Here is a 13,869-nt window from a genome sequence, read left to right as displayed (position 1 = left end):
TTCCTGCAGCACAGAATGAGCTCAGCCCCTCATGCGCCTCTCCTCTTATGTGGGTGCACCGTGGCCAGCATAGGGTCTCGGCCTACGTGCTTCTGGGGTGGGGGTCTGATCTCGCCCAGCCACCTCCCTGCCTGTGCAACAGGTGCCCTCATGATGGCCAGGTGCACCTCTCCCTTCCCCTGCGCAGGCAGATTCGTCAGAGTCGCTTCGTGGCATTTGCTGATTCCCCGAGAAAGCTGGGCCTGCTGTGGTGTGTCCTGCCCCCGGAGCAGAGTTCTTGGCGTCATGGCATTTCCCTTGTCCACGCTTGTGTCTAGAGCCTCTGCCCTTTCCCAGACCCAGAATGGGTCTGACCTGGGTCTCAGTGGTCTGGGGATTCCTCCTAGGATTTAACCCTAGAGAGGCCAGTAGACTCCAAAGGGGAAAAGAAACCCACACCTTGCTGGCCCCAGCTGTGAACTCCAGCAAAGTCCCAGGTGATGATTAAAAAAAAAAGAGGGGGGCTGGGTGTGATGGCTCATGCTTGTGATCCCAGTACTTTGGGAGGCCGAGGTGGGCGGATCATCTGAGGTCACCGGAGTTCGAGACTGGCCTGGATAATGTGGTGAAACCCTGTCTCCACTAAAAATACAAAAATTAGGGCTGGGTGCGGGGGCTCTAGCCTGTAATCCTAACACTTTGGGAGGCTGAGGCAGGTGGATCACGTGAGGTCAGGAGTTCAAGACCAGCATGGCCAACATGGTGAAATCCCATCTGTACTAAAAATACAAAAAATTTAGCCAGGTGTGGTGGCGTGCACTTGGAATTCCAGCTACTTGGGAGCCTGAGGCAGGAAAATCGTTTGAACCCGGGAGGAGGCGGAGGTTGCAGTGACCCGAGGTCGTGCCACTGCACACCAGCCTGGGCAACAGAGTGAGACTCCGTCTAAAAAAAAAAGAAAAAGGAAAGGAGCAGTTGGTGTCCAGGGATGTTCCAGGTGTCAAGACTTATGTGCACCGAGGGAGGACCTGTATGGCCGTTTCTAGAAGGAGGTTTGGCAGGGCTTGTCTCTACCAAGCAAAGACACAGCAGTGTCTTGGCAGCTAGGAATCAATTCTTTAGGAGTAACCAGTGTAATGTGCTCAAAGATTTAGCCACACGGAGTGCATGTTGCTGTGTTGTTTGTGACACAGACAATTTAGAAACAATCTAAAAATGCCTAAATTGGGAGCCATCCATGTGCCGAGGCTGAGCAGTCAGGGACCCTAGGTGGGCACAGCACATGGCTCTTCTCCGGCTGGCCATGGTGTGCGTGGCTCCTGGAGTGGAAGCAGGTACTTAGAAAGTGCCCTTGGCTTGGGGCTGAGGAGGTGAGGCTCCCACTAGGCCAAAGGGGCTGCCTCCCTCCTAGAGGTTGTATTCAGCCACTGGGTCATGAATCTGTTTACAAAGAACAATATATCTTATTCTGAGAGTTCTGTGGGAAATAAAAATAATGTAGAAAACATTTCTGAGGCCGGGCACGGTGGCTCACGCCTGTAATCCCAGCACTTTGGGAGGCCAAGGTGGGCGGATCACGAGGTCAGGAGATCGAGACCATCCTGGCTAACACAGTGAAACCCTGTCTCTACTAAAAATACAAAAAATTAGCCAGGCATGGTGGCGGGCACCTGTAGTCCCAGCTACTCGGGAGGCTGAGGCAGGAGAATGGCGTGAACCCGGGAGGCAGAGCTTGCAGTGAGCTGAGATCGTGCCACTGTACTCCAGCCTGGGTGACAGAGTGAGACTCCGTCTCAAAAAAAACAAAACAAAACAAAAAAAAAACATTTCTGGCCTGGAAACCTCCCAGGCCAGAGAGAACCTGGTCGGTCCCTTATTTGGGCTCCTGTGTGTGTTGTATGGATAGCACCTGGGGCCACTTAGCTCATGTTCTTATTTCTGTTTTTGTTTTAGAGATGCTCTGTCTCCCAGGCTGGAATGCTGTGGTACAATCACGGCTTACTGCAGCCATGACCTCCCAGGCTCAAGCCTCCTGAGTAGCTGGGACTACAAGCGTGCGCCACCATGCCCAGTTAATTTTTTTTTTTGTAGAGACAGGGTCTCACTGTGTTGCCCAGGCTGGTCTTGAACTTCTGGGCCCAAGCGATCTGCCTGCCTTGGCCTTCCAAAATGTTGGGATTCCAGGCATGAACCCCTGTACCCCCCATCCTTTTTTTTTTTAACTGCCCAGAATAGCGAGTGTTTTTCCTTGTTTTTCTCAACCATTTTGCTCTGCACCCCCACCCCAAGGTTCTTCAGAACCTTCCTCCTCCCCACCTGCACTGTAAAAGAGGCCATGCAGATTTTAGGGGGTCAGGTGGGGAGTGCAGCAGGCCCTAATTTGGGATGGATTTCAAAGGGAAGAGATGAATGGACTCTGGCAGTGACTTGAGCGGTGGTGGAAGCAACGCCCCCTGGTGGCCATGGTCAGGTCAGCGGGAAGGGCAAGTGGGCCTTTGGGCCTTGCGGAAGCACCTGGGATGAGCCCCTGTGGCCTGGGCTCTGTGTCTGTGAGCATGGACTAGTGCTTAGGTTTATGGCAACTCCTCCCCACCCCCCATAACCTGGAGCCGGGGCTGACCTCAGACATACCCAGACCTGCTGTGCGTGGGCCATCTGAGGGCCCCATGGCAGCCCAATGGTACGTGGGTCACTGGGCCCATGAGCAGCCCCCAAGGAGCAACCAAGACCCCGTTCAGAAGGCCGAGCAGGGGCTGCATTTCAAACCTTGTCCCAGAACCCGGGCAAGCTCTTGGCTAGTGCAGAGAAAGTGGCCACATTCCTGGGCTGCTCCCATCCCGCTGGCTTCCCCACGGTCCCGGACTGGTAACCATTAACCAGCAGCAAAACAGCCCGTTAATCGGAGGGCTCCATAGCGCTGTGTGTGCTAGGGGAGGCAAGGCCTGTGAGAACCTCGGTGTCTGGCTCCGGGAAACCTTTCCTAACACTCTCCCCACCTTCTCACCCCCGCATCCTGAAGGACGCCAATCGCCATGCCCTCTGTGTGTCTTCCCGTTGTCGCCAGCAGCACGACACTCTCCCGAGCATCAGCTTTGAGGCTGCAGCTCTGTAAAGAAACAGAGTACCCCCCTTCATGCAGCCCCTACTCCCCACCACAGCTGCACACTTGGCCCTGGGCTCTGCACCTGGCCCCTGCTTCTAGGATGGAGTTTGCGGGGCAGATGTCTACGCCTGTGTGGAAAAGATCCAAGCAGCATGAAGAGCCACTGTGAAGCCTCTACCCACAGAGAAGCAAGGTTGCTGGGCAGGCTCAGGCAGGGGCCCTGTCAGTGCTGACTAGGTGTACAGCTGCCCCTGGCCACAGTTAGTGCACACACCCTCCCATGGAGGCATAGAGGGTGGGCCTTGCCATGTGAGATTCCCCACCTCTCCAGCTGGCAGTGGCCCGGTCTCACTGCCAGCTCTCTGCTGAGTGGCATCTCCCCTGAAGCCACAGTGACAGAATGAGTCCTGCCCACCTGGGTGGAGCTGGGGTTTTCCTGGGACAGGGCTGCACGTGAGAGTGCCCAGCCCTCAGTCACTGCGGGGCGGAAGCCACTGGCAACTTGGGCCTCAGGCCAGGACCACAGGGGCAGTGGGGGTTAAAGAGACGACAGAGGAGGGCGGGAGAGCCACCCAGGCCGGGCTCAGGTTCCCACAGCCACTCCTTTTGGTTTCCCTGGACGTGTGGTCCCCAGCTTCCTTGGCTGGCTCATTCTGGGTCACCATGTCACCTGTGCACCTGGCCACCACAGAGCCTCTCAGAAACTTGAGCTTCCCTCATCCCAGCAGCATGTTTCTAGTTACTTGTAAGAATGAGAATAAAAGTCACATCTGGGAAGGGAGGTGCAGGCAGGGCAGGGTGGCACCTGTGTGTGTTGGGTGAAAAAACACCTCAGTGGTGTCGGAGCAGGACAGATCTGAATGGCCAGGGTCGCCCACATGGCTCTGGCAGAGGCTTCAGGGGGTGTGTTGTTGTGTTTGTGTGTGGGAGGTTGTGTTTCTGTGTGTATGGATTGTGTTTGTGTGTGTGGGGGTTTGTGTGGGTTGTGGTTGTGTGTGTGGTTATGTGTGGGTTGTGTTTGTGTGGCTGCGTGTGGGTTGTGTATGTCTGTGTGTGTGGTGTGTGTGGTTGTGTGTAGTGGTTTGTGTGGCTGTGTGTGGGGGGGTTGTGCATGTGTGGGTTGTGTGTGTGAGTTGTGTTTGTGTGGGAGGTTGTGTGTGTGGTGCTGCCGGGGGTAGGTTGTATGTGTGGCGCTGTGTGTGGGGTATTGTGTGTGTATGGTTGTGTGGTTGTGTGTGGGTTGTGTGTGGGAGGTTGTGTGTGGAGGGGTTGTGTTTGTGTGGGGGGGGTTGTGTGGTTGTGGGGGGTTGTGTGTGGGGAGATTGTGTGTGAAGGGGTTGTGTTTGTGTGTGTGTGTGGTTGTGTGGTGAGGGGGGGTGGGGAGGGTTTCTCTGCCCGAGGGTGAATCATCAGAGCTATATGTGTGTGATTTCACCGATGCTGAGTGCAGGCCGTTTCTGCCTTCTCTGACCCTGATAGAGATGTGTGTTTGTGTTCAGGTGTGGCCTGGCGTGGTGGGCCCACAATGGACTTTGGCCTCACCCTCCACCAGCACACTGGGCCCTGACCCCTCAGCTTGCGTTTCTGTGTCAGCATGACAGGGACAAGGGCGCCTGCCTTAGGGGGACATGTTCGAGGCTGAGAGGGGATGCTGGGCAGACACCAGCAGATGGGACGGCTGTTTTCCTGGGGCAGTGTTCAGCCTGGGGGAGGGGCAGGATGGGCCTCTGGAGAAGGGTCTGCAGGCCGGGCAGACTGGCTGGTACAGGGACTGCCTGCAAGCCCAGACCGGACTCTTCCTGCCCGAAGTGGCCGAACCCAGGAACTGTTCTTGTCTTGGGAGCAGGGACTGGCACTGGGCTGGGTGCAGCCATGGCTTCCCTTGTGGGTCCAAACACTACCCCAGGGGACAAGTCCCAGCCAAGGCCACACAGCAGGGCCAGGGATTGGTGCTCCTCCACGTGCCTGGTGGCAGGAGCCCCGTCCTCTGTCTCACAGGTGGGGCACAGGCAGGCAAAGCCTCCCATGGGCGTATGAGGCAGCTTGGCAGGGGCAAGGGGGCAGGAGATTCAGCCACAGTCTCTCCCGCGCTCATGGTGTCACAGAGGAGGAGACGGGGCTTGGGTGCCAAGGGGGTGCTGCAGCCAGGGGACAAGACCTGAGGGCTCCCCCCATGTTGTCCCCTCTTTGTGGGCTATTTGAGCGCTCTTCATGTGTCAGTCTAACTGTGAGGAGCTCATGCCAAAGCCCAGGCATTAGTTTAGGAAGGGCCACCTCTGTTGACAGAGGGTCTGGAGTCAGCCTAGAATGCAATGGCCTCTGATGTGATGCCGCCCTGCACTGAGCCTGGCCGGGACCAGCATAGTCCGTCCATCCGCCTGCCTGCCCCTGGCCGTCCGTCCTCCCAGGCAGGGTCGGAGCTTTGCCCAGCTGGGCTGCAGGGACACAGCCAAAGTCAGGCTGGTGTGACCCATGACAGGCTTGTTGGGGGCCAGTGCTTCTGATCTGTGAACCCCTGGGACACAAGCCTACCTGATTCACAGCTGCAGCAAATGGAGACTCACGTGGAGTCCCTGTCCTTTGTGGGGGGATGCTGAGACGGGGTCGCCAAGGAGGGGCACCAGAGTTGCGGGTGGCTGCCCAAGCCCCTCTTGTTGGATTTTACCTCATAGGGTGTCCCAGGCCAGGTCTGTCCATTTGGTGGTGGGGAAAGTGAGTCATGGTCCAGACAAGCCACTTTCCAGGGGTCACACGATTGGGGTGGGGGCCCTGCATCTGGGCAGGTGCTGAGCACTGTCCTCAGACAGCAGGGCTGTTGCTGCTGAAAACGGCCTCTGGCCCCATGCGCACCCGCATAGGTGCCTGAGTCCCATTTCTACGCAGTGTGTGTTGCTGAGGATGGGCTGCCCGTCCCGTCACTGGCAGAAGAGCAGGGGTGTGTTTTAGGGAAAGGGGCCAGCCAGCACATTCCCGTTGTGAGGGTTGCACTGTGGGGACTCGTGCAGGAGATGCAGGCTGGGGCCCGTCCTGCCGAGGACCTCCTGGTGACACCCCCTCCCCCTCCACACAGCACATCTCCATCCCCCAGCCCGACTGCCCCACAGAGACGCGGACGTTCTCCTTCTACCTCTCCAACATCGGCCGTGACAACCCCCAGGGCAGCTTCGACTGCATCCAGCAGTACATCTCCAGGTGAGGCACCGCCCCACCCCAGAGCACCCGCCGGCTCTTGAGGTCACCCTGCCACCTCTGGCCCAGGGTTGAGATGTGCCCCATTGAAACCGTGTTGCCTGAGACAGTGCAGACAGAGCCCATTTTCCAGGCCAGGTGGCGGGCTGGGGGCATGGGCCCTCAACGGATCCTCCCTGCATTGTCCCAGCTGCTGACCCCAGCTCCTGGCCTTGTCTTGCAGTCATGGGGACATCCACCTGGACTGCCTGGGCAGCATACAGGACAAGATCACGGTGTGTGCCACCGACGACTCCTACCAGAAGGCGCGGCAGAGCATGGCCCAGGCAGAGGAGGAGACGCGGAGCCGAAGTGCCATTGTCATCAAGGCTGGAGGCCGCTACCTGGGTGAGCAGCGGGTTTGGCAGGGCTGTAGGGCAGCCGGGCAGCTGCCAGTGTCAGGAGGCATTTGGGGCCTGTCCAGGCTGGGCACTGGCTGTGCCCTGCACAGAAATGATGGGTCAACTGAGGAGTCGGTCCCTGAGCAGGACGTGCCTGGACCAAAGTCTGGGTTGGGAAGAGAGGTATGGCCACATGGGCCTGGGGGTTATGTGAGGGGTAGGGGGTTGGGTTGTGGCAGCTGCTGTGTTGTGAAGCCTGAGGTGGACAAAGGGGCCTGAGAGCTCCAGGAGCTGTGAGTTGGTGGTCCCTGCTTTCAGGCTGCAGCCTTGGGGACCTTCACCTGTCAGGGAGACCAACAGGCTCCCCAAACACGGGCATGCAGCCTAGGGCAAGGCCCATGTCTGTCTCTGGAGGCTGCCCCCGCCCTCACTTGACCAGCCAGCTCCTCCCCAACGCCACCACAGCCGGCAACAGGCAGGAAATGAGCCTCACAGGCCCTGTTGCCAGCGACCCAGCACTGCGGGAAAGCTCTGGCCGCTCAGCATCGACTTGGAAACGGTTTCAGCAGTTGAGAAGCCAACAGGCCTTGACAGTGGGAAGCAAAGTGCTGTTTGTTTACAGAGCTGCAGCACCCCGCCTCTTAGTCCAGGCAGAGCTCCAGGAGTCATGGGAACTCATTACGGCGGGAGTAGGGTGCCGGGCTTCAGGGAGGAGGGAGATGGCTCAGAGCAGACGACAGCCTTGATGGCTTTTTGAGTTTTATCTTTAAGAAAAGGTGGGAGCATTTCAATTCCTCTCTCTCCTCCTTCTGAAGAAAGCATGTGATTTCCCTTTGCTGAGCAGAGGGATTCCCTCTGAATGAAACCCCAGATGTGGGTGCAGGGGTTGGTCCTCCTGGTCAACACTGAGCCCGGGTGGACGTGTTGTATGGCCAGGGAGCCCGGGTTGTCCATGATGTTGAGGCCCTGGGCTGTAAGCCCCAAGCACAGGGCTGCTGTGGGGAGAACAGTTGAAGAGACAGCTGTACACGTGTTTTGTTTTTTGTTTTTTCTTTTTTTAAAGACAGGACCTTTCTCTGTCACTCAGGCTGGAGTGCGGTGGCACAATCATAGCTCACTGCAGCCTGAAACACCTGGGCTCAAGTGATCCTACCTCAGCCTCCAGAGTAGCTGGGACCACAGGTGTGTGCCACCACACATGGCAAACTTTTAGATTTTTTGTAGAGACAGAGCCTTGCTATGTTGCCCAGGCTGGTCTCTTGACTCCTGGGCTCAAATTATCCTTTCGCCTGGGCCTCCCACAATGCTGGGATTACAGGCATGAGTCAGCGCACCTGGCCCCATATACATGTTAATAAATCTATGGGTCCTTCAGCCAAAAACTTGATCAGAAGTGTATCTTAGCACACCACTTTGGGTACAGTGAGGGTTTTTTTTTTTTTTTTTTTTTTTTTGAGACGGAGTCTTGCTCTGTCGCCCAGGCTGGAGTGCAGTGGCGCAATCTCGGCTCAGTGCAAGCTCCGCCGCCTCCCAGGTTCATGCAATTCTCCTACCTCAGCCTCCCGAGTAGCTGGGACTACAGGTGCCCGCCACCACGCCTGGCTAATTTTTTTTTTTTTTTTTTGTATTTTTAGTAGAGACGGGGTTTCACTGTGTTAGCCGGGATGGTCTCGATCTCCTGACCTCATGATCCGCCCGCCTCAGCCTCCCAAAGTGCTGGGATTACAGGTGTGAGCCACCGCCCCTGGCCCAGTGAGGGTTTTTGAAACAGTTTATGTTCTGGCAGGGGACGCTGTCTGTTAAGATGTGAATGTGGCCAGATGCAGTGGCTCACACCTGTAATCCCAGCACTTTGAGAGGCCAAGGCAGGGAGATCACGAGGTCAGGAGTTCGAGACCAGCCTGGCCAATATGGTGAAACCCTGCCTCTACTAAAAATACAAAAATTAGCCAGGTGTGGTGGCGTGCGCCTGGAGTCCAAGCTACTCGGGAGGCTGAGGCAGGAGAATCGCTTGAACCTGGAAGGCGGAGGTTGCAGTGAGCTGAGATTGCGCCACTGCACTCCAGCCTGGGCAACAGAGTGAGACTCTGTCTCAAAAAAAAAAAGATGTGAACGTGCATGTTCCTCTGTTTCACAGTGCCCCCCTCAGGTTGCTCCTCCTCCCTGTCAATCAGCCTGGCCCTATATGGGTGAGTCCGGCCCTGCTGTCAGGACCCCACTGAGCAGACCCCAGAGGTATGAGCGCTGGCCCTGGGTATTCTGAAAGCAAGGCTTTCTGGATTAATTTGACAGATCAGATTTTGAGAGATAAGATCAGAGTGATGTTGTTATGAAGAGCTTTTGGGGGAAGGATTTGAGGCACTGTTGAGCTTGCTCGGCCGACCCTGTTCCCAAGGATGCCAGGGCATCATCGTTCAGGACAGAGCAGGGGAGCAGCATGCTGGACCCTGCCCATGTCTCTTCGTCGGGGATAGAGGGGAACCTGCTCTCCCCAGGGCTCTGGGCACAGCCATGCCTGCCAGAGGAGAGCTTGACCAGGCCTAAGGCTGAGGTGCCACTTGCACCCCAGGGTCTTCAGAGCAGCTGCCGAAAGTGGCTCCGACATCTTTATTGACTTTAGAAAAACAAAAATGGCAGCCACAGGGGGCCAGCATAGGACTCTGAAGTGCAGGCTTGGGAGTGACTGCCTCTTGCAGTTCAGGGACCCCCAGTTTAACATCAGAAGGGTTTACAAACAGCCCCAGCCTCAGGGTGGGCAGGATGGCTCTGGTCTATAATCGATTCCAGCACTTTGGGAAGCTGAGGCAAGAGGGTCCTTTGGGCCCATGAGTTTGAGACCAGTCTGGGCAGCATAGTGAGACGCCATCTCTACAAATAATAAAAAATAAATTAGCCAAGCATGGGGGTGCGTACCTGTGGTCCCAGCCACTCCAGAGGCTGAGGTGGGAGGATCGCTTGAGCCCAGGAGTTTGGGGCTGCATTGAGCCATGATTGTACTACACTCCAGCCTGAGTGACAGAGCAGGATCCTGTCTCAAAAAACAAAACAGTCCTCGCCCCCCGCCCACCCCGAACACACACACACACACACACACACACACACACACACACACACACACACACCCCACCAGAGTGATCAGGTGATTTTGCTGTCCAGGATTTAGGTCACCTGTGAAGTAAGTTAAGGTTGTAACACAGTTCTGCTGCCTGCACCTCCCACTTCTGAGGCTGGGTGCCCTGCAGGTGCCAGCCGTGGGCGGCAGGTGGCGCTCTTGGCCGCCCAGGGTCCCCAGGGAGCAAGCTGGCCTTTGCTGTGGTTGGTGTGGTGCCTGCTGCCAGCACTGTCCATAGTCTCAAACCTTTGGGCACCTGCTCAGCAGCACTGGCTTAGGACACGGCAGCGCCCTCTCTGTTCCCTAAAGCTTGGATTCTTGTTGCAGGCAAGAAGGTTCAGTTTCGGAAACCGGCCCCAGGTGCGACAGATGCAGTGCCCTCCCGGAAGCGGGCAACCCCCATCAACTTGGCGAGTGCCATCAGGAAGAGTTGTGCCAGTGGCGTGAGCGGGGGCAGCGCGGTGTCCCAGAGGCCCTTCCGTGACCGAGTGCTGCACCTCCTGGCGCTACGGCCCTACCGCAAGGCTGAGCTGCTGCTGCGACTGCAGAAGGATGGCCTGACGCAGGCGGACAAGGACGCGCTGGATGGCCTCCTCCAGCAGGTGCGTGCCGCCCCGATGTCATGTCTTTACCAGTGGTCTCCGCAGATGGTCTTGTGTGGGTGGGATGGGCCAGAGCATGGAGACTGGGATTGGGACTGGCAAGGAAGAGCCCTTCCTGGGGTCTCTCCCAGGTTCAGAACCTGCCTGAGAGCCAGGGCCTCCTGGATTAGAACAAGCTTAGGGGGCCATGGATGCATTTCTGGGCATGGCCCTGACTGTCCAGGGTTGAGAGGTGGGCTCAGCATGGAGCCCAGGCCCTCCTTCACTGTCTGCCGACCCACGGGCCGTGGGGCCTGGCACAGTGGATTCAGGCTTCGGCTGCAGACGATTTGTGGACTCAAGGCCTGGGGAAGGAATCTACACGTGCCTGCCAGAGCCTGGCGGGCCTCAGTGTGAATCAGCTGCCTGCCACTCTCCACCTGTGCCTCCGGGCGAGGGGCTTCACATCTCGGACCATCAGGCTTCCGTCTGTGACCTGCAGTGCCCCTCCCTGGGGTTGGAGGCTAGGCCATCTGGAATGTGGTGCTGGCGAGTGGAGCCTGCTGTTGAGAAACACCCCGGGCATTGGAGCAGGTGCGATGGCCCTGTCTGCCTTCCACCCCCGCTTCACCCATGGAGGTTCCTGAGGCTCCACCTTGGCTTCCTGGGGTCCCTGGGAAGGCGAGCGACTCACACTGGCTTCAGAACATTAGCCAGGCTATGCAGACGCAGCCTTGAGGTGAACTGAGGATGGGTCTCCTTGGATCTCAGCTGTGGTCGAGGAAGAGACATGGCTGAGCCTCTTGCACCTTTTAGGATGATGGAAGTGGGATGTTTGGGGTCACATCCAGCACCTCAGGAACACAGGTGATACCTGCAGCAGAAAGCACATGCTGTGGCATGCCGGGATAGCAGCTGTGTAAAGGACGTTCTTCCATGTTTACGGAGCTCCTCATAGGCGTCCCTCTCGGGTGCGCGGCTAGTGGGACCGTGCTGCACATTCCTTGGGAGGATGTCAGCCTGGCCCTCATCCACCCCCATCCTGCTCCCGAGGCAGGGCTGGCATGGTGCCAGCAGGAGTTGCTGAAGGGAGCTTGATGGAGTCATCAGATGTGGGACCTGCATTGGCCTGGCCAGGAGGTGCCTGTGCTGGTGCCTGGCTTCTCCAGGTGACTTTGGTTCAGCGCCTCCTGGGAGCAGGCCTGGCCAGCGTCTGCAGGCAGAGTGTCCCTTCCCGTGCCACTGCGACTTCCCCTGATCAGCTCGTCTGCTTCTTGCTTCTATATTCATTATGCAGCTGCTTCCCCCCAAGCAGCTGTGGGGGTCAGCAGGACACTGTTGGCTTGCAGAAGAGGAGGGGGATGTGTCTCACCCAGACTGGTCATTTCCAGCCCCTCACAGGCCCGCAGACATTCTGAGGAATGGCAGTGACAAAATTGCACGCCTCAAAGGTGCTTGGCCCTTCCTCTGTGGAAAAATCTAGAGCAGAGATGGAAGGTGTCCACCTCTAGGACTGGCTGGGCCCCAGGGAAACCCGCAGGCCTATCCTTCAAGGGGAGGAGTGTTGATGGCTGAGTAATGTTTAGCAAAGCCTGTCGAGAGCCATAAAAATATTCAGCCTTTGACTTACTAATCTGGCTTCTCGGAATCCCGTCGAAGGAAACTGTTGCCAACCTGAAAAAAACTGCACACAGTAATGTCTGTTTATGCTACAGAGAAACTGGCAGCAGTTTGGGGGTGGAATATTACTCAACTGTTAAAAATGCTCCCCATGGGCTGGGCGCAGTGGCTCATGCCTGTAATCCCAGCACTTTGGGAGGCCGAGATGGGCGGATCACGAGATCAGGAGATCGAGACCATCCTGACTAACACGGTGAAACCCCATGTCTACTAAAAATACACACACACAAAAAAAATTAGCCGGGCGCGGTGGCGGGTCCCTGTAGTCCCAGCTACTCCAGAGGCTGAGGCGGGAGAATGGCGTGAACCCGGGAGGCGGAGCTTGCAGTGAGCTGAGATAGCGCCATTGCACTCTGGCCTGGGCAACTGAGCGAGACTCTGTCTCAAAAAAAAAAAAAAAGAAAGCTCCCCATGGAATACGCTGTGATGCAGAGCCATGTCAGATGCAGCAGAAAACAGTGGCTGTGGCTGCTGTGCCTGCAGCAAGATGGAGACCAGAGTGCCCTGCAGGCCAGCACGCAGCGCCCACTCTGGGCAGTGACCTGGAGCTTCCTCAGATCCCTCTAAGGCAGATAGATGTTCTGAATCCATCATTGTTAGCAGTCTGGGAGATGAACTTAGCTTTTCTCAACCGGCAACAGCAAGGCAGGCTGGTTGTAGGGAAGGTGGGCTCAGACCTGGCCCCGGAGGTACCCCTCACCCAGCATCCCCAGCCGTGGCTGACTCTGCCCTGGGAGTTGTGATCAGAAACGGGATGGAGCCCAGCGTGGTGGCTCACGCCTGTTTCCAGCACTTTGGGAGGCTGAGGTGGGAGGATCCTTGAGGCCAGGAGCTCAAGACCAGCCTAGGCAAAATACTGAGACCCTATCTATACAAAAAATAAAATTAGCTGGGTATGATAGTGCATGCTTGCAGCCCACCTACTTGGGAGACTGAGGCAAGAGGATTGCTTGAGCCCAGGAGTTTGCAGCTACAGTGAGCCTTGATCACACCACTGCACTCCAGCCTGGAAGAAATAGGAGCCAGGTGTGGTGGCTGGAATCCCAGCACATTGGGAGGCTGAGATCAGAGGATCGGCTTGAGCCAAGGGGTTCAAGACAAGCCTGGACAACATAGCAAGATCCCATCTCTAAAAAAAAAAAATTAGCTGGAGTATAGTGGTGCACACCTCTGGCCCCACCTACCTGGGAGGCTGATGTGGGAGGATCGCTTGAGCACAGGAAGTCTAGGCTATAGTGAGCTAAGATCTTGTATCAAAAAAAGAAAAAAAAACAGGCTAGGGGGGCCAGGGGGCAGGTGATGGGGTCTCAGGACTGCAGGTGGTAGCCCTCCCCTTTTTGGAGCCAGCCTGTCCCCAGCACCTGTAAGACAGTTGAGTCTGGACCTGGCTTCATGACCCCCATTGTCCCTTCTGCACCCTGAGGGTTGTGTGCGGGGGAACTGGGGGTGGGAGACATCATCGATCGGTAGTGGGCCATCCTCTTTCCTCTCCTCTGTCTCTTGTCTGTCTCCCACTGTCTCTGCACACCCTCCCAAACCTGCCAGCAGATCTTTTTTCTCTAGTCCCCCGTCTCTCTCAGGATTCCCACAAAGTGATGGCTGGCTCTGTCTTGCAGGTGGCCAACATGAGTGCCAAGGACGGCACGTGTACGCTGCAGGACTGCATGTACAAGGATGTGCAGAAGGACTGGCCCGGCTACTCAGAGGGGGACCAGCAGCTGCTGAAGCGGGTGCTCGTCCGGTAATGCTGCCTCCCGTCCCCCAGCGTGTCCCCACCCGCATGAAGGCAGCCAGAGCTTACCCAGAGGATGCTGGGGTGGTCTTGTGTGGTCCTGAAGGCCACAG

The 13,869-nt window shown here is 57.0% G+C and overlaps 1 protein-coding gene across 1 annotated transcript in view; it reads left to right on the top strand.

Moving 5' to 3' along the window:
- ELL (elongation factor for RNA polymerase II) overlaps nt 1-13,869 on the top strand; it is an 80,833-nt gene that overhangs the window by 53,520 nt on the left and 13,444 nt on the right. The window contains exons 3-6 of the mRNA XM_032170152.2: nt 6,153-6,274; nt 6,495-6,658; nt 10,091-10,365; nt 13,641-13,765. Coding sequence (XP_032026043.1) covers nt 6,153-6,274; nt 6,495-6,658; nt 10,091-10,365; nt 13,641-13,765 — 686 coding nt within the window. The remainder of the gene's footprint in view (nt 1-6,152; nt 6,275-6,494; nt 6,659-10,090; nt 10,366-13,640; nt 13,766-13,869) is intronic.

This window comes from Hylobates moloch, unplaced genomic scaffold (genome assembly GCF_009828535.3).
Source record: "Hylobates moloch isolate HMO894 unplaced genomic scaffold, HMol_V3 SCAFFOLD_12, whole genome shotgun sequence".
In the NCBI taxonomy this organism is placed as follows: domain Eukaryota; kingdom Metazoa; phylum Chordata; class Mammalia; order Primates; family Hylobatidae; genus Hylobates; species Hylobates moloch.
Note: the sequence above shows the minus strand (reverse complement) of the source record. Positions and strands in the feature narration are given on the sequence as shown.